The sequence below is a fragment of the Puntigrus tetrazona genome, chromosome 13 (assembly GCF_018831695.1).
Source record: "Puntigrus tetrazona isolate hp1 chromosome 13, ASM1883169v1, whole genome shotgun sequence".
Classification (NCBI taxonomy): Eukaryota; Metazoa; Chordata; class Actinopteri; order Cypriniformes; family Cyprinidae; genus Puntigrus; species Puntigrus tetrazona.
In genome coordinates this window covers 158,419-183,926 of record NC_056711.1, presented here as the reverse complement: position 1 = coordinate 183,926, position 25,508 = coordinate 158,419, and the positions used below count along the sequence as shown (strand labels likewise).

General features: G+C 37.6%; 1 protein-coding gene across 7 annotated transcripts in view; it reads right to left on the bottom strand.

The window, feature by feature from the left end:
• Positions 1 to 488: 488 nt before the first annotated feature.
• Positions 489 to 25,508, bottom strand: part of klc1a (kinesin light chain 1a) — a 33,000-nt gene continuing 7,980 nt past the window's right edge. The window contains exons 2-17 of one of the 7 annotated variants that reach the window (XM_043255646.1): positions 24,371 to 24,647; positions 24,168 to 24,233; positions 22,322 to 22,486; positions 22,144 to 22,222; positions 20,583 to 20,808; positions 19,617 to 19,704; positions 17,701 to 17,802; positions 15,189 to 15,362; positions 14,034 to 14,133; positions 13,234 to 13,286; positions 13,042 to 13,109; positions 12,815 to 12,923; positions 11,886 to 12,020; positions 5,452 to 5,582; positions 3,635 to 3,698; positions 489 to 2,793 (exon numbers count right to left, since the gene is read on the bottom strand). In XM_043255646.1, coding sequence (XP_043111581.1) covers positions 2,728 to 2,793; positions 3,635 to 3,698; positions 5,452 to 5,582; positions 11,886 to 12,020; positions 12,815 to 12,923; positions 13,042 to 13,109; positions 13,234 to 13,286; positions 14,034 to 14,133; positions 15,189 to 15,362; positions 17,701 to 17,802; positions 19,617 to 19,704; positions 20,583 to 20,808; positions 22,144 to 22,222; positions 22,322 to 22,486; positions 24,168 to 24,233; positions 24,371 to 24,646 — 1,902 coding nt within the window. In that variant the 5' untranslated portion in view covers position 24,647 and the 3' untranslated portion in view covers positions 489 to 2,727. The other 6 variants (XM_043255645.1, XM_043255648.1, XM_043255647.1 and 3 more) reach the window with 6 other exon arrangements.

Below are 25,508 nucleotides of genomic sequence, written 5' to 3'. Positions count from 1 at the left end.
AACAAATATATTTTATACTTCTCCAGACACTTCTACACTTGCATCATGTACTAAAACTTGTGATTTTCTAGGCTGATATCACTAGGATCTGTACTCTCATTCCAGCATGCTGGGGACTATTTTCAGGTGCTGCGTAATATCAGTGCACCTGCACCTTGTTTTGTTTTCATCAGCAGGACTCTCATTCTGACGGCACCCATTCACTGCAGAGGATACACTGGTCTGCAATTAATACTACATTTACTACAATACTACATTTCACAACTCAAATTCATATGCATCTTGAACAGGCATCTGTAACTGTCTGCCATGTGCTATGAATGATTTTCTCCTCCCTGTTGTGTTCCAGGTAAGATGGTAAAGAGAAATCAATACATTTCATCACACACCCCATAAAAAAAGCACACATAACCCGGATCATAAAATACAAGGTTGTAATACCTTGCCAACAGGGGGAACCAGAACCCACAAAACCTTACAGATGCAGATTACTTCTGTTGTCTTTATTCAAGTATGTACACTTTACCATAGGATATTCAGAGCAACACACATCACCACAAACACGGCAGTAAATGAAGTGTAACCAGCACAGCGGCAGCCTGAGAAAGTGGAAGATACATGAGTCCAGTGCGAAGTTCAGAATACACACAAATATACAGACGTACAACATAATACAAAACATGAACACAAATGACAGAGACAGACAGTAGAAATGCAACATCAACCACAAAAATAAATATGTCAGGGTTATATCATACAGGTCACAACAGTCCCTGCTGTTACGTACTACATACAGGTTTTGTCCTTAATTTTTAATGCTATATTGCCTCTTGGTAAGTGTACTTGTAACCTTCGAGTGTATATTTTGTGACCAGGGTTGCAAAATGTAAAGAAAATAAACAAAAAAATGCATATGGATTGAGCATTAAAGACCTCTGGGAGTGAGTGCCACATCAGTAACCCTGTTCAAAAAAAAAAACTAAATATAACACAAACTGATCAACAGTCAAAAAACGTGAAACACAAACCATCTGAAAATCAGATACGAACATGTGAAGGGCACATTTAGTCCCACAAGTGTGTAACAGCTCAAATTAGCGACATAAAACAACTCCATACTCTATGTATAAAAATGCGAATGATATATTTATTCGTTTAGAGTGTAAAGATAACCGAAACATGCAAACCAGGCGGATATTGCAGCTTTTGTCAGTAAAACATTGCATGTGAGATCAAAACCAGCCAACACACAGCAGCCACCCTATTGCACATCATCACAATGCAGAGCATTAATGTGTGTTTTACAGAGAAAACACACTTATACACACAAGACGAACAAATTACTGCACGGGACGGTAATATATTACACCCACAGAAAGAGTTACATGGATAAAGAGAACAAAGAAAGCGGAAACAAAGTCAAGAAGGCCAGTTGAGCAGTGCACTATATTAGCATAAATCCATAATATGATACATAACGGGCTTTTATTTGACCACAGCATTAAAAGTTAATGTTTACTCCGTAAAATTGCGACCAACATTTGACCTTACGGAGCTCAAACCGTTCTGCCGTCACACTCAGGATCAGTAACTTCCACATTCATTAGTAAGAACCTGCCTGAGGCACTCACAAGGCACGCCGCTTTCAATCAGGTACTGTAGCTAAACATCTGGAGAGAAATCATTTTCCAGTGCATTTCTATCTGGAGTAGCAGTACTTAAAACTCCATGTTAGATAACAGCGTTGCTTTACCAAATAACAGAAAGACTTCCTGTTGTTATCGTTCATGAAAACCTGTACTATTCAGTTTGCAGATCAAACAAAAGCATCTAGAAACCAAAGGTAACCAATTAAAACTGAAGTAATCGTCTCAGTTTAGTTCTGTAACATGCAAAGGGTTAATAGTGTAACATTATCATTTGAGATCGTTCAAAGTGCAGTGTTACTTTGCATAATGAATCTGTTCTTTCAGTCCTGAGATTTAATCCACGTTCTGAACGTTTAGATCTCCACAGCAGTGTAAACCACATTATTTCCCATTTATTTCATTATAAACCAGATCCCTTCTCGCTTCTCAAACGCAGTAAGAAACCATCACTCATGTAAACTTAGACCTTCATAAACATGGTGCAGTCCTCTCTTTATCAAGGGAAAAAGTTTGATTACATCCATACTTTAGCATCATGGTCCTCTAATGTAACTCAATGTATAAACAACATTAAGGTCGTCAATAGCAGAATATTAAGTCACAAAGAGGAAAAGTGGTACAAAAAAACAACAAAAAAAAAACCCTTTGCAATTTTAGGTCTTTAAACACACAAATATACACACCTCTGTCACTATAATCCTTCATTAATAAAAACAGTCCTATAGTTGTTGGTTTCAAAAAAAGCGCCAAAGTACATCTCAAAATAAAGGAAAATAAACCACATGAAAGCAGCAAAAATGCCATTAGAGTGTCTAGTCTCAACCTGAGCCTGAATAGCATCATCTATTTTCATCTTTGCAGAACGTAATAAATCTCAAATTTGTTGTGCACTTTGGTTCTGGTTGAGGTTTTACATCATTACGTCATTTTTACAGCTACCAGAAATTAAATACATATAAAGAGACACGAGAGCAAAAAGTAACCTCCGTAAAGGGTAGTCCTGTCAAAAACGCAGTTCACTGCAGCCCGATGAGACCTCTTTGTGCCTCTCTTCATCGGGACGTCCGACAGCAGACCTTCAATGTGCCAGGTCAGTGTGACTGGAACTCAGGTCCCGCGACTTCCTCAGACGATTATTTCGTTCCTGACGGAAATGAAATAGAAGAGACAATAAATGGACCCCGGATAGATCAGGGTAAAATCTGTCATACCATCTTGTTTTATGCCATTTAACAACATTATCATTATCATTGAAATTCACATTAGTTGACATTTTTAGCCATATTTGGGTGAAAGGTTTGACCTGAAAGAAGCCTGCAAAAACAAAGTCCATACTTACAAAGCCCCTGAAAACATAGTTTTCTTGACAGCATTTCTTATTCAGAAGTTAGGGGTGGGACATAAAGGGCTTGTGAAAACTAGTACGCGACCTGAGATACCTGAAGTGTACATCTGACACGTAACTACCCCATGAGGCCACGCGACAAACGGCACCGATGCGAAAATCACATGACAACGACTACATAGAGAATGAAGAACGGCCGGAGTTCATTCATACTATACAGAAGTTCAATGGACTTCATCTCAGAATTTACATTTAGTTAACAACAGAGGTGCAAACCTTGATTTGTTACATGCTAATGCTAGCTGGCGACAGAAATAAAAAAAATATATATATATAAAACCAAAGACCATCAGTGGTTATGAAGGATTTTAGCAAACACAGTTAAACATGTTAGTCCGTGACTTCTGTGAGAGCTCACACATTCATTTCATTAACGTGTGTTAATATGGATGTGTTGAGAATAGATGCCCCCCAAAACAAAGAGTACGAAATTAAAGACCGTAAAATTCCAGATTTTCCAGAAAAAACAAAACAAAGAGAACAGGAAGTGATGTGCGAGACAGAGAGGAACCCATGTATTCAATACAGAGACACGGGAGTCAGAAAGCTGTCAGGAGAGAAGTGAAGGAAGTTGTCTTACTTTGAGTTCACCCACAGGTTTATCCGGATCGTTGAGAACTCCAAGAGAGCTGGCCCTCTTCATGCTGCATCCGAGAGAGCCACATGCAAGCACGTCAGTTAGGTGAGAGGAGAGGGGTGAGGGGTTTGTGGGGTGGGAACGTGTGGGTTAAAACATGTTAATGCAACGTTCACTCCATGATGTTACCTTACAGTGTGAACCGAGATTAAAACACATGCAACGACATAATGCGTGTCACATCAGTCATTCGACGTTCAGATTTTGACAAATCTCCCACAAATTGCTCACAAATAAATATTTTTAAAGAGAACAAAAATAAAAGTTTAAAGCTGATAATATGACGGCTGAGATATTACAAATCAGTCTGATTTGTCACTTATGTAATCTATATAGCCGATTAGATCCCTTCGACAGGTAATAAAACCATTTCTGTTTGAAAAGACATGAGGGTGAGTATATGATGGCAGAACGTTCAACGCTCAAATAGTGAAATAAAAATAATATTGAGATATTCAGGTAATGCAACAAGTGTTACAAAAGTACATTCCTTTTTTTTTTAACGCATAAAAACCTCTATATTTACTAACAGTGGAGTTACAAAAGTACATTCCTTTTTTTTTTAACGCATAAAAACCTCTATATTTACTAACAGTGGAGACATGTCACAGCCTGTTAAAAGGGTCACCTTGACAGGAATTTCAATCAATAGAAGAAGACATTTGCCAGGGTACTGGTAGACAGAAGATATGAGGAGATGAGAAAAAAAATTGGGTAACACAGCAAATGAGACCACGAGACAGAAAACGGAGGAAACAGGCATGCAGCAGACAGCAAATTTGCATGGAAATGTTTATTCAAAATGAAACAAATGTACAAGACAGCACAGAGAAATAAAAGTCCTCAAATAAAAAAAAAAACAGAACCAAGCAGACAAGAAAAAGGCATCAAAAAAAAAGGTCACCAAGCAAAAAAAGGCATAAAAGATGAACAACAAAATCATAACAACACTGGCCAAAAAATAAAGTTAAAATGCAAGGAATAAATAAAAACATAAATTGCATTTTACAGGGTAAGGAGAGAAAGTTAGTCACATCTGGCAAATCAGATGCTACAGGAACCCCAGTAACAGACACGAGTGAGTGGACCATCATAACACCACCCGTCACGTTAGATGGCAAGTCAGGGTTAAGCAGGTTCGTACGTGTGCAAAAAATACAGTTCAGTTAATAAAGCAAGCAAACTCCTTCATCCACTTAAAACTGGGTGAGTGAGAAAGAGACTTTGCATATATACCGGCAGAGGTCATCACAATGTGCAAAATCCCATCTCCATGTAGTAAACCTCCCCTCACATTAAAGAGATAATTCTATAAATCCCTTTTAAAAATCTGAGATGGGTAAAATCATTTTTTTGGTGTCATTCAGTGTTAAAGAGCAATTCACCTTAATTAACTTCAGCCTTTCCGTATTTACAGTCCCAGTGACCCTTTCAATTATTTTTAAAGTCTAAATGACCATCATTCCAGACAGATATCTGGTGTTACAGATCATTCTGTCCCTCTAGGACCCTAAAACCAGTCCTGCTCTTTGACATCTACTTTAGAGTTCAGTTAAAACTCGAATCAAAAAATGTCTGAGCATTTCCCTTCCCCAGATTTTAAAGCAGAAGTCAGTGTGCTACTCCAGTGTATGTTGTGTTTGAGGTTTAATGTTCACAGCGTCACGCACGCCTATCAGCCATTGTTTAGTCCGTAGTGAGAAGGTTTGGGATATCGAAAAGGAGAGGTTTGGTCTGAGAATAGGGATAGTGATAGTTACCCAGGGTTTTTGGGTTCGTTTTCTCGTAAGCCGCCTCCTTTGAGCTTGCGGACCAGTTTCTCACTGCTGCGCCGGATAGAGGCCCGCAGTTTACTAAAGGAACCGCTGCGCTTCAGCGAGCCTGAGCCGTCCTGCGAAGAGAAAAGCTACAGCGTCAAACCACATATGCTTATTTACATTGTGCACATTAGTGATAGAGGGCACAGTCCATGGACACTTGCTCATTATTAAGCACACTCAGGTTCAGTGACCACTTACCTGGTTTTGTAAATAAGGTCCTTCCATTTAAGGGGACAGTTCACCCAAAAATTAAAACTCCCTTTGTCCCTTTAAGGTTATTACCATAACAATATGTTGAACCATTTAACCTTTTACCACAAATAGATAAATTCCAAAAACCTAAAAACAAATAAAACTTATTAACTTAATTAATTGACCTAAAAATGCTGAATGTCTTTAAATATAGCTTACATATGACCACAGTTAGGTTTTTGGTATTTTTTCTTTCTAGATTTTTTTTCTTTTTAGAACATTTTAAATTTAAAAGTTGAAAAATATATTTTAAAGTAAAAAAATTATTAAAAAGCATATTTAAACAAATATTAGTAAATAAAAAATTTACAAACCTATTAATATTTTATTAAATAACAGAAATTCAGTTTAAATGACACTCTCCTAAATACTGCATCTAAGAATAATTACAAATAAATTATAAATTCAATATATAAATTAAATTATTTAAAAAAAACAAATTGTGTAGAGACTGCACTCACAAATTAAATTAAATTATTTATAAAAATATATTAATTTCCAATGAACATATGACTCTTGAAATATCCTATAAGTTCCCGATATCTTTACCACAGTCTGCTCTGCTGCAGTCTCTTCTGCTGCGACCTCTCACCTTTGACCCCTGTGCCCAACTATTCATCCAGGAAAACGAGGAGGGGTTGATGGAGGGGAAAGGAAGTAGAGGGCTGAAGAAGATGCAACACTGACCCAGAAAAATCCTGACCAACACCTCCATAAAAAAGCTGTTACAGCAGTCAGCCACAACACTCACAAACACCAACATCAGGCTTCAATATTACACCAAAAAAACACATGCATTCAAAAACAGATGAAGAGAAAGAGCACACAGGCAGAGGCTGTGGTGAGCAAAGTCAGTTTTATTAGAAGTTATGAAAGACACAAGATGCAGCAACACACCAGAGAACATGTTAGTAGGAGAAAGAAAACAAGAGCATCGGTTTCTACAGACATGCTTCTATTCGTCCCATCCCATCCCTCTCTTTCCTCTCATCTACCCTCTCTAGTGTTCTACTATATAAAGTGGTCTCACAATAATGGTCAATATGAAATGTTTGTGAAACGTGTGTGAAATGCAAGACTTGGTCTATACAGAAGCTGAACGACACAACCATGCCACATTAATGCACTGTACAGGAAGTGTGTGAGAGACATAGCATTACAGGGCTCTCTTTCAGACAGCGCAGGTCAGAGTTCAAATGGCCCACGGCACTGCAAGACATCGAGGGGAGCCAATGAGAACTAAGCATCACGGGCCCTGCAGCACAAACCAATGCTGACTTCAATACAAGACAAGCTCTGTTCATAGCATTGTGGTTTGATGGGGATTTTCACCGTATATAATTTAAATCTTATTCCTCAGTTTATTTTGCATTTTTATTTAGTACAGCAATATGCTTTTTCACATAACACATTTTTATATATAGCCCACAAGTCTTTTTCGTCAATTAAGCTATATTCTGCTATTTTTCTATTGTTTTGTCTTCAGACTTCCGGAGAAACAAGTGAACCCTTATTTATACATATTTATTGTTTTAAAAAGTATTTTTAAGTTAATAAATAAGTTATACTGAACACGTTTACAAACTGTCAGGAAGCTTGACAATTTTCTGCATTACTGTAACCATGAAATTATCTTTTTCCTCAAATTATGCCAAAAATGCTGTTGAGTTTAATTTGTATTGAACCCAGAACATTGCTTTTGTGAAGTAGACTTTGTTTTAATTTGTCAAATTAAATCTTATATGTACTCTGACTAAGGTTTACTCTCAGGCTCTTTCTTCCATTAAAGATTCATCTCATGTCGTTCCAAATGTGTGTGTGTGTGTGTGTGTTTTCTCATTGCACAGCTCTTTTATACAGACTTGAAATATAATGCAAGTCATGGACTATTTTTTATGGTAGCTTGACAGATATGGTCAATGTCAAGAAAAAAAAAAACCCATTTGTGTTCAGTGGAGAAAAACAATCGCAAATAGGTTTGGAACAACATGAGGGTGAGCAAATAACGACAGAATTTTCAGTCCTGGATGAACTATTGCTTAAACACCAAAGCAGCTGTATTAAGACAAAATAACCGAGATGAAAATTCCAGTCGGTGTTAGAGATGGGAAGGAAAATGGAGGGTAGTCCCTCAGGAGTAATTGAACAGGAAAACAGAGAGTGTTTACTAGGAGAGATAGCTTTATACAGCAGGAGCTCTACTGTAGTTAATTAGAGACACAAAGACATAGTGGCAGCTTACATCCCAGATGAACAGACAAACGGTTAAAGAGACTGACAGGCAAGAAGAGATCTCTCTACTGACAAATTACAGACTGACAGATTATTATAGTGCTGCGAGATAGAAGAGAGGTTTAGTTCAGCTTTGACAAGAACGAAAGGCCAAGGATGTTGGCCGGTTGGGCATGCTTTAGCCCAGTTATGCCCACAGGAGGAGGAGGAAGAGGAGGAGAAGAAGGAAAGGTGCCATTCGGAGAGAGGAGACGAAAAACAGCAAAGCTGGAGAGGGGGGTGAGGAGGGCGTCCATCATGCAGAAGGTAAGTTCAACAACCACAACAAGGCATCTGGAGTTACACCTGCCAACCACACGAGAAAGAGAGAGAGAGAAAGAGAAAGAGAAAGAGAGAGTGAGAGAGAGAGAGAGAGAGAGAGAGAGAGAGAGAGAGAGAGAGAGAGAGAGAGAGAGAGAGAGAGAGAGAGCAATGCAAAAGTAGGCAGAATAAGTTCATAAGGAGGAGAGAGGTTACAGAGAAAGAGGAACAAATGAGACAAAATGTTATATCATTAGGAGGCTGAAATTGAAAGTCATAAGAAGACATAAGAAGTGAAACAAAAGATGGGATGGCAGTAACGACTAAAACACACTAAGTGCATGCAAATGAACACGAATGCTCAAATTTACTAGAAGGCGGCAAGCCTGCAACCATTAGCCACTTGTAATGTAATTGGTTATTAAGGCACATGTGGTCCAATTTAGCTGTTACATTTCTCCAATAGTAAATAACACAGACCCTTCTCCTCTCCCTATCTTAAGACAGCTCTGCCAATGTCCTGCAGAGTTCATCTCCAACTAACCTCAACACACTTACCTAGAAGTTTCAAGTATACCCTGTAAGACGTTGATTAGCTGCTCAGGTGTGTTTAATTAAGATTGGAGCTTAACTCTGCAGGACATCGGCCCTCCAGGACCGAGTCCGATGATTCCTGACCTATAATCTGTTTCTAGGTCAACTACCGTGATGGTGAAGGAACAGTTCTTGCTGAGGATGTTGGATGTTTAATGTGGAGGAATACTTCTCACAAAAGAAGCAGCAGTTCGAACAGAGTTTTGCAGGAAAAAGTCTTAAACCCATAAACATGTCACTGCAAACTTTTAAGATCTTTTTCATCTTTGGAAAACACAAATTAAGGGTGCTTTCACACCTGCCTTATTTAGTTTGGTTTTGTATCAACTCACACTAGAGTTTGGTATCTCTCTTGGTGTGGTTTGTTTGGGCAGGTGTGAATGCAGCAACTGTACACGGGTGCGCACAAAAAGCAGACCAAACATTGTGCATTATGGGATGGGGAAGCGTTTGATGACATTTTGCAGTTTAGCAAGGTAGGTCACAGGCAAACACGGAGTTGCGGAGCCTTGGTCTAATGACCACATCAAGTCACAACTTTCTAAAACTTTTCTCACAGCTCAGGGAAAGGGTGGAACAGTGCTGGGTTAAGGCAAATTATTATTATTTTTTTTTACTTTTTACTAAATCTTTTTTTTTTCCTGCTGATGAATTTGCCTTTGACAATGATACTGAACTGTATTTGCCAGGTTTTTGGCATTGCTCTTTATTTAAAGATTGTTACAGTACCATCCATTTGAAATTCGTGCATTCGTGTTAGCATTTGCGTATAGTATGTTATTAAGTCAGAAGGAAACATGTAAATGAGTATTAAAATTAGCTCATCCTGAATACACTCCTCAGAAGATCCCATGCTAGACAATAAACAAGGCATAAACAAAGCAAATAAAAGCTGGAACAAAACAACGATCCTAAAGAGAAAGCAAATCTTGTGCTGCTATGACCACACATGGGATCATGTGCTTGTTTTGAGGAAAATGGCTTACTAAATAAAACTTCTATGCTGAATTTATTTCAGAGGCTAAAGCCACAGGCTGTTTTCCATGAGCCCATTCCATCAACCTTGGGCACGGTCTAAAAATGGCACACTATCAACCCTGAGGACCCATTGATTTGTGCAAGCTGATACATTATGGACCTCAGATTTGATTGGGAGAGGCATATGAATAGACGAGGATAATAGCATGAAAACAGGCAGGCAAGAGGTAGAAAGCAAGAGGAGATTTTACAAACACGCATTCACAAATAGGATAAGAGCAGGCATTCAATGAGACAAATCAGAAAAACACACACCAGGAGTACAGAACACACAGCCCACGCCAACATGTGAGTGACCCCAATATGTACGTGAGATTTCGCTGATTGTATGCTCTGTGTGTGTATGTGACTGCCTGTAGATGTAAGAAAAACAAATGCATGTTTGCGAAAGATTTAGACAGTATACGGTCCTGAGCTATACGCGTGTGTGAGAAAGAAACAAGGACATGTAAGCAAGAAAGACAGAAAAGGGCAAATCAGGTGAATGAGGTCACAGCCAAACCAGCTTGATGGGAGCCGCCCACAATCTGAGCAAGATGGGTTCTCGCCAGGGGGGCGATGCTGATTGGTTGTCTTGGCACTATGGTTACTGTTGCTACAGCAGCATTAAAGTTGTGACTCAGAATTGCAGAGAGACTACAGCAGAGGTGTGATGGTCGAAACAGCAGCTACAAAACATCTGCCTCAGAGGAGGGGAGTTCATATTCATCTAATGAACTGTTGCAAAGAAAAGGTTAACGAATAAATTCTGGTTTAGATTTAGGACTAGTCACATCGTTCGGTGTTCATTAAACTTGTGTCATTTTTTTAAACAATGCATTGTATCTGGCACAAAATTAACTGTTAATGAAAGGGTGTTTAAAAAACAGCAATGGCATATTTTTTAAATTTTTCATAAATTGCAGGTATATCAACAAATAACTTAGAATGTTTTCATATACACACACACATTTCAATTAAATACAATTACGTAATTTATGTCATTTAAATTTTAAAACATGTATACTCCTGAATATATAAAGTGTGTTTATGAATACACTACCATTTAAAAGCTTAGACACACCTCTTATTATGAATATTATTATTACTATTATAATAACAATTATACAAAATTATATTTAATAACAGAATTTATTCAATGTAATGGTAAAATAAATGTAATAATAATATCAACATTATAATAAAATCTGTTTACAAAATTAATTTAAAATAAAAAAATATATATATACTTTTTAATATCATACATTTAGTTAAGTGTCTCCAAATGTTTAACTGGTAGTGTATTATATATGAAAATGTATAAAAAGCATGTACTAAATATAACAGTATGTACAATATGTTAATTGCGGGTTGAAAGGGTTAATATGATTTCATGTCAGGCTACTATAAAGCACTACAGGCAAACAGATCAACATTCAGCAAGAGGGCTATAACTGCAACAATGTATGGAGTATAAAGTATAAGCCTAATCCACTAAAACACTGTTTGAACCTCAAAAACACAGGCCTAGCAATGAGGGTTTGTTGAGAGCAACTTTGCGGAACCGACTTTGGTTACTTTCATACTTTTGAAACTAAATCCCATACGAGCCTACCAATCAATAGTCCTCTAATCATACGAGACAATATAATGAGCTGCATCTAATTTCAGGTTTGATCTGCTTCCAGTGATTCATGTTCCTGTTTCAAATTATGCGTTTGATCAATGCACTGGCACAGATGCAAATGCATTATTCTTCATGTAATCTAATTCTGGATGTGAGGTGGGGTGGACATATTCTGAGGCCTATGAGGAGCTTCATTGTGTCCTGTCTGGTCAGAATTACAAGCCGCTATCCATACACTGTATATTTCTGCCTGCCAGGACTCTGAGACCCACGGACCGTGTGTGTGTGTGTGTGTGTGAGGCTGGGCGGTGTGTACTGTACTTACCCCGTTCCACTCCACGCTCATACTCACTTCCTCTCCTCCATCAGGGCCGCTTTCGTACTTCACCGTGTCAGAGGTCAGGCTCTCACGGCTCCGCTGCTTCTCTCGTACTTCAGGGTCTCCCAGCACCTCCGCCACACGCTGCTTATGTGCTGTGTCCAGACCCTTGAGGAACAGACAAAACAACACGCTGAAAATCCTCAAATATGATCGGAAATCTTTGAATCTAATTACTACAGTGCTTATATTGTAGTAAATCTTAAAAGAGTACATTTATGACATTTACATGACACTTGTCCATTTTCTAAGCTATATATCACCATACATGTTTGTTGCATAGTGTATTTTAAACATTTAGAATAAAGTGATATATTTCACACATTATATTTTAGAATAAATAAAGAATAATGCATGAAAAAAAATATTCTACTGCTAAAAAAATTTGGAATAATAAAATATGCTGCTTTGATGCTCAGTAAACATTTGCTTACAGTTGTGCACCTTCATATTTCTGTGTAAACACTGACATGGCACCATTGGAAAATACAGTTAAAAAAATAATACTTTTATTTAGCAAGGATGCATTATATTATATTATATATTATATAGCAGTAAAAAGCTTTTTAATGTTATAAATAATTATCTTAAAGCTGTGCATTGAACTTTCTATTCTTTAAAAGTCTGACACCGTAATAAGAACCATTACTAATAATTGACCACCAATAAGTAAAAAAAGTGTTTTTTCGTTTAAGGAAAATACTGATTAACATAATTGCAACCAAAAGAGCTTTGTAAATGTAATAGTATTACAGAAAGCTTTAAACATCTAAACCTTTATGACGCCATAATAAAGATCTACTGATCTACTGAATCCTGAGGATCATGTTTCAATTCACGGTTCACCTTGTTTATATCCGACCAATAGACACACACACACACACACACACACACACACACACCTGCTTTCTGGAGCGCAGAGCCGCCTCCTCCAGAGTATCCGCAGCCTCAAACTTGCCCTGTCTCCTGTAGAGAGCTCCGAGATTCTTCAGCGTGGTCGTGACAGTCGGGCTGCAGGCGGTAAAGGTCAGATAGGAAAACACTTCATTGTGATGCCGCCGTGGTAACACTGCACAAACTAATCTGGGTATTTGTATCAATGTATGCAGCAAATGAGAAATTATCTGACCTGTCGACTTTACAGGCCTTGTACCAGCCACCATACTCTCCAAACGGAGAACCATCCTTTTGCTTGCCCTGAAAAAAAAAAGTTAAAGCACAAACTCTCAATATCACAATTATTTGACAGTTGTCCGACATTAAAAGATTACCAGCAAATTACTAAATGAATCTTCTCCGGTGACACTTGACCCGTCCTCACCTTGCTTTGCTCTTCTCTCTCCTCTGCATGCATCCAGATGGGTTTATTTTCATCTGCAGGGGGAAACCAAGGACATAAAAACAGCATCAGTTCAGAGACAGACACGCATACCAGATCATTAGGTTCAATATAATGAGTGATGGTGTTCTAGTGCCTGAGGTGATCAGTGAGTTCCCCGACAGAAACAGCAGGAGCTTTCAGCTTACAACTGAGCTCTCTGTTAGAGCTTCACAACTGATCAACATCTTTACCTGTCAACGTGTGTGTGTGTGTGTGTGTGTGTGTGTGTGTGTGTGTGTGTGTGTGTGTGTGCGCGAGCAAGCAAGTGAAAGAAAGAGCATAAATAAATAAATATTAAATAAAGTTTATATGATTGTGCATAAGTGCCTCAAAGTGTAAGAAATGTTTAAATATTTTGTAATGTTCTGGGATGAATACATTTTAATATTTATACTGTATATTAAATGTACTGTTCACACTGTTATTTACTTTCAGGTTATTAAGTAAAAATGTATCTAAATCTTTAGGAACGGCCAGATAATGCAATTTTTACAATGATGATTAACTTCATACTACCAGCAACATTATCACACATATATAATACATCTCTACAGAGTATTCCTTACATTTGTGAATGTTATCTGTGAATAAGCTTTGCTGAGCTGCTGATGTTGGCATTAAAAAGTGAGCTTTAGTTTTGAGAAGAATAATATATAGCAAATTTACATACCCTATAGAGAACAACGTAGAAAAAAGGATATTCTGAAAATGCTTGGGTCTGGAAAAACACGCACACGTACCATCAACAGAGCCAAACTCTCTCTCATGGGCTCGGGTGAGGATCTCTTTATACAGAGTCTCTGCCTGCTTGAACTTCCCCTGCTTCAGATAGCACGAAGCCTGAGAACAAGAACAAATGGCTCATTAATAAGAATGGACTTGAATATTTTAGTAAATAAATCACATTTTGCAGATTTCACTTGAGTAAGTATATTTATTAATTTTTAATTATTAAACTGAATTAGACCCAATTACTTCATTGTTCAAAAAGGCAATAATTGTTCAGTCCACTCGTGTTATTCTGAGTGTTTCTGTGTTTTTTTCTTTCTACGTGTTATCTTAATTGTTTTTCCATTGTTTTAATTATAGTTTTAGTTTAAAATTATAATACCATGCATGTTTTTGAACCAATCGGATGAATAGTTGACATTTGAGGCTTAGTACTACAGAAAAGCAATAAAACAATTTCAGTTTAAGTTTTTTCATTTAATTAATTTTCATATAAAAAAATACAAAGTTCCTTCAAACAATGGTATACACAATGTGAATAGTTTTACTTGTAATTAATAATTGCAAGTGAATAATCAACATATGATTTGTCATAATCATGCAACCCTATTATGTGCAGAAAAATGTTGATAGGCACCATCAAGAGACTACAATAAATGTAACTAATTCATTAATAAACCAAACATCACATCAACTAGTCCTTGTGCTTGATTGCAGCTGCTGTTAATTTGCTCAATAATTGTCTGATGGCTGATACATTGGCACATCTAATCATAACTGGCAGATAACCTAAACCTCAAAGACATCTGAGCAGGCGCATTTACTCTAAAAGCTTCTTCCATTACACTAAAAGCTGAATGAATGATACATATCTGATTTGTACAATCTGCTGACACTACAGAAATCCTGCAGCAAACAGCACAGCGGACACCACACCATATGGACGTTAAACAAAAGCTGACCAGTTGAAAATAAACCTGTTGTATTGTAATGAGATTTTTTTTGCCAAGTAAGACAATCAGCAGGTGGTTTTGTTTTCTGCAAACATTCTCAGGAATACATAAATACACACACATACACACACACATTCACACACACATTCACACATTCACATTGGTGTGTGTCTGTTTGAATGCAGGTCGAGTGTGAAGCGTGAGTGTTTGTACCAGGTTGTTTTTGGTCTTGGCCACGTTGGGGTCGTCGGGGCCCAGTTTGGTCTGGTAGATCTCCAGGGCCCTCTGGTAGTAGTACTCCACCTCTTCATACTTGCCTTGGTTCTGACACAGCAAGGCCAGATTATTCAGCTGCTTGGCAACATCAGGGTGGTCCTTTCCCAGCACCTGACACACCAAAACAAACACACCCCAAGTTATTCAGCTGCTTTAGACTTATTCTAAAGTCTAAAGCCTTACACTGACTCAAGTAGTTTACACCCATCCACAGACAGGTTATTACTAGATTATTCGGCTGGTTAGATCTATTAGCTGAAACAGCCACTCACACGTAATTTTTTGCATTTCACTTGTTTTTCTATGCAAACACGTAGTCAAACATCCATCTAGTGCATCTCTTGCAATGTCTGGCACATTACACAGCATAGTAAAAAGTAGCATGTTTTTAGAAAGCTGTGCAAGACGCAGCAGGTAAAGATATTCAGTATACTACTTCTGCATGGTTATTCTATGTAAATGTGCAGAAGATTTGACTGCACTTGTGTCTCGCATCTTTTGCTGCACCTTGTGCATGACACAGCGTTTTAAAAGTGAAATGCTCAAGTTAAAGCGCTTGCGTTTTTGCATTCCCCTGCACTGCTTTTCTTTCGTAAAAATGTGGAAGATGGAAGCGTTTGATCGCTGCATTTAGTGGCAAGATAGTGGTGCTTAAGTTAAAGTAGAAAAAACATCTTTTTCATTCCGCTACCCCACACCTCCCTTTTTTAAAAATCATAACACATTGTATAAATGGCCCCTGACTCTAGCAAATACATGCATTCATTCCTAAGCTGTATTTCTCTGTCTAGAACAGACGTGCCTTGGGGGGGCTTTTACTGATCATTTGCAGTGAGCATCTCCCTCTCTGTGGGTGTCCAGACGCATGTGGAGAGAAACCGACTGCTCACAGGCAGGGGCTCTGAGGCCATATGCTTACTAGTGTTGTGGCTGAATGTTTTGTTAATAAACAACTACTTCCACTAACACAATCACTAGTCTTTAGATAAAAATCATCATCATCATCTTCCTCCTCCACCTTATCATCATCATCAGTTTCAGAAAGAGTATTACAGTGATTCATTGCTCCTAAAAGACTTCTATAACAAGGTGGCATCAGCAATACAAAAGACGAATGCTCAATATATCCTATAAAACTGTTCTGACTCAACTCAACTTATAAGTCATTGTTGAGGTGATGCAAACACATAAAACAATCTTATATTGTTATACACACATATATACATATATTATAATGTCTGTATGCATATATATGTGCATGTATACACACACGAAGATTGGAATTGATAAGTTATATATACATTTTTTTTAAAAAGATGCATTTCAACACTGTATTTACTTGAATGAAAACTGTAATATTTTGACATTGTTACAATTTTATATCTTCTTTCCATTTCAATATATCTTCAGCACCTTCAGTATTCAGATATCATTCTGCTTATCTTTTTCTTAAAATCATGATGCATTTTTAGGATTCTTTCATGGAAGATAAAAAAAGCAGCATTTATTTGAAATACAAACCTTTTGTAATATACTAAATGTCTTATATGTCACTATCGCCTTTGCTCAATTTAACGCATCCTTGCTGAAAAAAAGTATCAATTTCTTTAAAAGCAAAAAAAAAAAAAACCCAACCTTACCAACTCCAAACTTTTGAACAGAAGTGTTTGTTAATACCGACCAAGAAAGGACAATGTGAAATGTCTGCAGAAGTTAAGCGATGGGAGTCTGGATTCAGCAGGTTGTCTAAGCTCTTTCTCTCAGCTCTGCATGTGTGAGACGCAGCACTCAGAGTAAGACTCTCAAGACTTCCAGTAAGAGCTTTATCGCACAGGATTAGAAGAAAACTCTCCATAAAGAGATCGAAATAAATCTGTGACACAGCAGGAGAGAGCCGAGTCTAGAGTGTGTGCCCGCTGCACGTCTATTCTGCAATGTGCTATTTTTGAAAAATGAGAAAAAAAGTTGTACGGTGAACTATGGAGAAGGAGAAGACTCCAAGCAGCAGAAGATAGTCTTAAATAGTAAACTGAAATATTAAGTCCTTCTCAACAGGTCCAAGGGAAAAAAATATGAGCGTCCTATTTCGGAAAAATAGGTGTCGGTCTTCCCGAGCTCTGCAAACACAACTTAAAAAGAGGCCTGCGTGTTATTTTAGGTCTTTTAAATTCACAAAGTTTTAGCACAGAATAGTAATAACCCCTAAGAAAAGAAATAGAGAGCTTCACTGCTTAGATAAACATGTTTTAAGAGTCGTTTCACATCTCTCCTAAGACTAAAATAAGTCAGAGCTTTTGAAGATGAATGCTTTACTCTTTAGTCTTTGAATGAAAGGGATAAAAGGCAGAGCTCAGAACTCAGAACGCATGCTCATAAAACCGATGGGGAATAAATATTTAAGTTATTAGAAAGTCCTACGCATTATTCATCAGGTTGACCTCTGACTCACCTTCTCCCTGATCTCCAGCGCCCTTTTACACAGAGGCTCTGCTTCCTTGTACTTCCCTCGTTTGCCATAAAGAACTGCCAGGTTGTTCAGTGTGGCAGCCACCTGCATACACAGGAAAACAGAAATATACATTTAGAAACGGATATATTTCAGTCACACAGCTTAAAAAAAGGCAAATTCAAATAAAAATTAAAAGAGCGAAGATTTGTCACTACATTATTAAATGTAAATTTTTAATCAGTCATTTTGAATTAGTGCAATCATTTACATACTCATTTCATCTTAAGGAAAATCATTATTACAGGAAAACTGATCAAGGAGGAATTTTCCCAGTGTGCTCTGTTTAAGATGCGCACACAAACACCCTGTGCTGTGCTTCAGATGTGCTCTGATTAACCTTTGATTGAGATACCTCAGTGCACGTGATATACATGTGTGTGTGACAGACGACGAGAGTGAGAAAAAGAAAAAGGGAAACAGCGGGGCTGGGCAATACAGCTGAAACAAATGTCTTTCTTGCTTGCTTATATTTGTATTTTTGGCCTTTTGATGATATATAATACTTATAGTATTATTAAAAAAAAAATAAATAATAATAATAATAATAATAATAATAATAATAATATATATATATATATATATATATATATATATATATATATATATATTTTTTTTTTTTTTTTTTTTTTTAAGTATTTATTCCATAATTTCATTTATAGTATTGTATTAATAGTATAATGCCATAATTAATCATACTTCAGCAATTTCAGACAAAAGAAATAAATATTAATTAATTACATAATTATTACAGTAATATTAATTGAATAATAAAGGCATGTTTCCTCCTATTGTTTTTCACTAAATGAACAAAATGAATAATGACATTTAATTGTTTTTACATCTACATTATATAATGGTAAAGCAACAACAATATATCTACCTATATAACTTTTCTTTAACAATTAAAATATTATTATATACAAACAAACAGTGATGTTGCAAACACATATAAAAGTACCTATTTGAAAAGTGCTTTAAGATTATTGTGATTCACAATGTTGCTAAATGTTAATAACACCGAAAAATCAACATGAATAAATGTGGTGAAAAAAGTTGATATATCATCCAGCTCTAGGAAACAACCGGGCAGAAAATAGAGAATGAAAAAGATGACAGATCTGTAAGAGGTGTTGAAGTATCTAACCTCTGCAACAGAATTGTGGGACACTGGTCCTGATGAGAAGGCAAGACATAAGCTTCACATGACATACTCAATAAAAGTCAGCAGCCTGTGCTGCTTAATTTAATATACATACAACACACACACACACTCTCACACACACACTCTCACACACACACTCTCTCACACACACTCACACACACACTCTCACACACACACTCTCACACACACACTCACACACACACACTCACACACACACTCTCACACACACTCACACACACACACTCTCTCACACACACACACTCACACACACACACACACACTCTCTCACACACACACACTCTCTCACACACACACACACACTCTCTCACACACACACACACACACTCTCTCTCACACACACACTCTCACACTCTCACACACACACACTCTCACACTCTCACACACACACACACACTCTCTCACACACACACACACACTCTCTCTCACACACACACACACACACACACACACACACACACACACACACACACACTCTCTCACACACTCTCTCACACACACACTCTCTCACACACACTCTCTCACACACACACTCTCTCACACACACACTCTCTCACACACACACTCTCTCACACACACACAGAGTCAGCAGACACAAGCTGTTTATTCATGTTTTTTCTGTAACGTGGAGAGCATCAGAGTCAGACACACTGATAAGAGCAGGACAGGTTCTTACCGCAGGGTGGTCTCTGCCCAGGGTCTTCTCTCTGATGGCCAGTGCATCGTTAAGGAGGTTTGCTGCCTCTTTGTATTTATTCTGGTCCCTGTAGAGCAGAAAACACTTTAAATCAATCTACTGCTACTTCATTGTGCAACAAAAGGCTGTTGCTAAGGTCTTCCTGAAAAAAAAGCTGTTTCCATGGAAACCGAGGGATGGCACAATAGCCTAATGTCCCAAACGGCTTGCAAAACAGATATTACCATAGTTTAACAAAAGCTATGAAGGTATGAAAAGCTATAAGGTTCTCAGGCCATTTGTTTGAAGCACTTGTAGATAATGTGGTTTAAGGTATTAGAGGTGAACCAAGTGATTTGTGAAAAAATGTTGATTGTGCGTATTAAATTGTATATAAGAGTATTACAACATGAAAATCTACACCACTTTTCAATGAGACTTTTGAAAAGATTTTGAAAGATGTTTCTCATGCTCACCAAGGTCAAAAATACAGTAACATTGTTTTGAACAAGCGTTTTATATATTATAAATAAGCATTTCATGTATTTTAAAGTGCCATTTATTCCTGTGATGCAAAGCTACATTTTCAGCATAATTACTCCAGTTTTCAGTATCACATAATCGTTCAGAAATCATTCTAATATTTGATGTGCAAGAAACAATTGTGCCGCTTAATATTTTTTTGAAAACCATAAAAAACATTTTTACATTATTTGATGAATAAAAAGTAAAAAAATAAATACAGTGTCTATTTAAATCAGAAATCTTTTTTTTAGCATTTTAAAATGTCTTAACTGTCACTTTTGATCAATATGATGTACTTGCTGAATAAAAGTCTTCATTTTAAACTCAAAAACTCGAATGACAGCAGTGCTTGTGGCTAACATACTTAAAACGATAAAGTAAAAGCTGAGACGGACAGCAAAGTAAAGTAAAAGTAAAGTAACAGTGAAGAGTTTTGCAGACCTATAGACGAGGGCGAGAATGTTGAGCATGGTGGCTACATCAGGATGATCGTGTCCAGATGTTTTCTCCAGATCTTCCAGAGCCTGTTTGCAGAGAGGAACGGCCACCTCATAGCGGCCCTGCGAGGCGTACTGGATCACCAGGTTGTGGAGGGTCCTGAGACGAGCGGGGATCTCGTACCCTCCCTGCTGCGCGGCTGCTGCTGCACTGCTGTGAGGAGGCTGGACTGGAGGGACAAGACGGAATTAAATACGCTAAAAGAAATCGTATAATACAGGGAACAAGCTCCTTAAATGTTACAGATCAACCAGAAAAATAAATAAGACCTTCATTTTAGTCATTGTGCATTAGGAAATACCAGAATGAATTGTGACAAGCTCAGTGAAAAATACTTCATTCAATAGTTCTAATATAATATCTTATTGCAAATACAACGCATATATATTTTTTGCTTAATATAAACTCTATCTTAGCAACTAGCTTCTTTCTAAGCACTTTTCACTAATACTGTTATTTCTAGGCACAAGAACTAAAAAGCATGCATTTCCCAATTTGAATTTAAAAGACCAAAACAAACTTCAAATTAGCCAACTCAAATAAACTACGAATGATCAAAAACATGGCAAAATGACAGTGAAAGGATTACATTGCCAGCACTTCAGAAATGAGAAGAAAAGATTAATGCGATCTTTCTTAGAGCAGATTAATGTCGTTCTTTTTGGAAAGCCCTGCTGGAGATCAATTGCTGCAGGGATGCATCACTGAGAGAGAAACAGCCGTCTGGCATTCGTGTGTCAGAACAAGGGCTAATCTGAGCACGCTCAGGACTCGGCAGTGTCAAGCCTGCGACATATGATGCTGCAAACTCCTTTTCTCTGTGCCACAACACGACCCACTCTGCCCTTTGATCCTGCTCCGCAGTCAATGAGCCAATTATCAGGAAGGAGAACAGAGAAAGTGGAGGGGAGGAAAGGAAATACAAGACGAGAACCCCTGTCTAGTACAAAATAAGGAAAAGACCTGTTGTTTGTTTTCCTTGCCCCATCAACACACTGCGCATTTTAAGTATTTTACTCTAAATACAATTGTGGAAAAATACACTGACTGAGAGGAGCATGAATGTAATATTTTTCAGCTTCACTGGAGACGCGCGATCAACTAACTTATGCTGCGCTTTAAGTTTTTGGATACTTTCATGTTCATGTTATTTTCACGGTGTGCCGTATATAACATGAGTTTTACTTTGGCTTCATTTGAAAAAAATCATTCACAAACAACTAAACTATCCATAATACTGAGTGCCCTGTTGGTTACAATATATACTTTAATGACTCCGATATTCTGAACAGTATATTTATAATTGAAATATATATTTTTATTATATAAAATTAAATATACACACTTTTACTAATGGCCGCAGACTTGTATACCACGAGCATGGACTGTGACCACTTTGTTACGTGACGGTACTTCATATCATAGCGTTTTAAGGTCTATAGGTAGGTCTATATTTTGAATCTGACTGATTTACTAGACTTAATAGAGCTAATTGGATACTTACTACCAGGGCCCGGCTCATCTTGCTCGTCTGGGAAAAGATCATCCAGTGTCTCCCTACTTGAATCAGAGTCCTTATCATCCTAATGAAAGTGAGGTTGAGAGAAACACAGAGTGAGACTTGAGGGAAAAAAAGAGAAACAGAGATAAAGGCTCATCAGGAATATAAAATGGAGTCTCACTGATGGGCTGAGGTCCTGGTCATATTTCTTGAGCTGGTTCATGAACTCCAGATGTTTCTTCTCCTCCTCTAGCTGGGCCACGCTCTGCTCACTCTTCTGCAGCCGCTGCTGGGTTCCCGCCAGCTCGTCTCTCAGCCACTGGTTCTCCTGACACAGCCTCCGCACCTGGAGAACAGGAGCAGCAGCCTCAGGGCATTGTCACATTACAGCTTTTAAACTCATTTGCCGAAATGAATAGCAACGACAACAACAGCTGCCTTGGTACAGGAAGTATTTTTTCTTTATTTTTCCCCATTGCCATTAAAATAAAAATCCTCAAATTCTTAAACCATCCAACCAACCAGCACAGAGGTGAATAACTTGTGATAAACCAAAAACATTATTTAAACTATTTAATGGGGAAATTAACAATGAATTGCAGGGCATAATTGAGAGCAACAACAAAAAAAATACACAACTGTTAATTCTAAGTCATAAAACAAAAAGGTAAAAATGTATAGATACTGTACAATGTATAATTATTTTATATATTATTACCATATATATATATATATATAGTACAACATCAAAAAAATGTTTGTAATGAAATAGAATGAAAAGATGATTTAGTAAAAACCTGTCAGTTACCTTGCCTACAGTAAAAACTTGCATTAGATACAATTTTATTATAAAAGTACAGTCAACTATATGATTATTTCTTTATTGGAAATAAAGACTATGAATCATCATATTTACAGTGGTAAAAAAGAAACAATGTACAGCAAGATGTGTTTGCATTACATTTGTTTAATCGTTTCAAGGAATAATGATGCACTAGGAGTATTTTATTCTTTCATAAGAAGTTATATTTAAAAAAAAAAAACTTCTTAATTGCAGTAAATGAAGGATTGGGATTTTTAAGGCATATATCCAACATAAAAGTTCTCCACATGGTCCTGGGAATAAAAACCTTCTGAAGTAAAACAAAATTTACACATTTAAAACTTTATAAACCATAATCTGTAGGTTCTGTTAACTGTTGTAAACCTGGGGCTGTGGCGATAACTTATTCTGATAGATGGATGCACTTTTTGGGCTTCAAAATCTTGCTCCCATTCACTGCCATTATAAAGCTTAAAAGAGCCAGGACATTTAAATAACTTTCAAATGCCATATAAAGTCAAATATACATTTTTGGGTGAACTATCCATTTAATGCCTCAACAAATGTTTTTTTTGTCTTTGTGTATAACCATGTTTTATAGACAAACAACTTATAATTCATTAATCTTTCTATTTCACCACCTGTATCATTATGCTGATTCATCTCATAATTCAGTATCCATAATTAATTTGGCTATTTTCCTGTTTAGCACTATGAAGCAGACACAATCTATGTTGTATATAAAGCACTACAAAAAAAAAGGTGTTTTGACTAGTACTTTGCCAAGAATTTAATTAAACAATGAGATTTTAATTTAATTTCTGAAAGAATTGACTCATCAATGCTTATTTCGAGAGCCTGACAGTTTGTGCTCTATTAATTCATTATTTTGATAGACAAAAGTGCCATCATGTGTTTTGGGCAAAGCCAATGAGTCAAAGCAGACCACACTATTTTTGGCACCTTCTCTTCCTGACTGATTACCTCTCTGAAGTGATAGGCTGCTGTTAAGAACTCATGCCAATGAAATAAATACTCCACAACTTGGAGTCCAATAATATTATGTGAATACCATGTGAAAATATATCAGACTGAAGTGGAGAGAAACCAAACCTCTGTGTACCTGCATGCCAATAAACCTGAGAGCATGGTTTAATTTTTGATGTGCCCCAGTGCATGTGTCTTTTTGTTTAGTTTTTTTTACCTGTGCTCGAAGCTTCTGTTTCTCTGCCTCCACTGCACTCAGGTGCCCTGACAGAGCCATCATCACCTGCACCGATCGAAGAAAGAGAGAGAGAGAGAAAACAGCCATGGTGTTACTATGGTTACAAGCAAATTTTATTCAAAAAAAACAAAAACAAAACTATGACCATTTCATCCCACTTTGGAAGCATTTCCACACTGCACCTGTGCTTCGCTGAGGCCCAGCTCCAGCATCTCCATAGAGCGCTGGATCATGGCTGTCTTCTCCTCAACAGCACGACCCTCCTGGCTCTGTTTGAGGCAGCGCAAGGTCCCCATCAGGCCCTCCAGGATGGCCTGATGTTCTGCACGGAGCGCCTCCAGCCCCTGCATGACCTCCCGCGTCCGACATAGCAGCTCGTCCTGGGACAGCTTCTCACCGGGGTTCCCCTGTCCATCCGTCTCCTTCACGCACACCACGCTCGACATGTCCTCACGCATCCTACAGAGGAGATATGCACAACACAAGAATGAGAACAGAAGTCTGGGAACTGTTCCTGTTCAGATGAGTGTGTTTGTATAATTGAGCAGACGTGAAAAGACCCTGAAGGCAATTAAATCAGAGTCGTTTCTTCCTTGTTCTTGTGCCTTGAAGCCCCTAGAGAATAACTCAAGTCACTGTAAATGTGAAGTGGCAAAGAAATCTCCACAAACATCTCTTGGCAAAACAATGAATTCCCAACCAACTTCCATAAAACACCATGGGAACTGGACCCAGAATGCACTGTAGAGGTTACATGACCAACAGGACCTCAAACTGAGTTTTATTTGCTTTTAATCCAGATTTAAACCTCAACACAGCCATTAAGAAATAATATAACAAGACTAGGAACCTATATAATGTCTTGCATGCATCTGCTTAACTCACTTCCAAAGCTTTAAACAACAAATTTCACGAGGAGGAAATGGACATCAGTGAGAGCATAATGTTAGGTCAGATTTAACCAAATTAGTTGACGGACTACATAGATAATCAAATTAGAATCCACAGAGAAGTGCTTGCATTGGCAAAACACCCCGATGAAACGTTATTGTGCAGTAGGTGGCTGCCAAGGTATTACTATGCAGTTGCTAAGACATTATTAATGTGTGCTATGTGGCAATTCAGGTGGTTTAGGTGGTCTCTGTAATATTCTGCTCTGAAGCTGGACTCAGATCTTCCACATGTTTTAAAAGCATCAAGTAAACTTCACCTAAACACATTAAGCCCAAAGTATACTTCAGTATGCCTGCAGCCAGTAGAGTGTAATGTGGAAAGTAAGTGTGTTCCGCGCTGTTGGCATTAGACGGACCCCTGTCAATA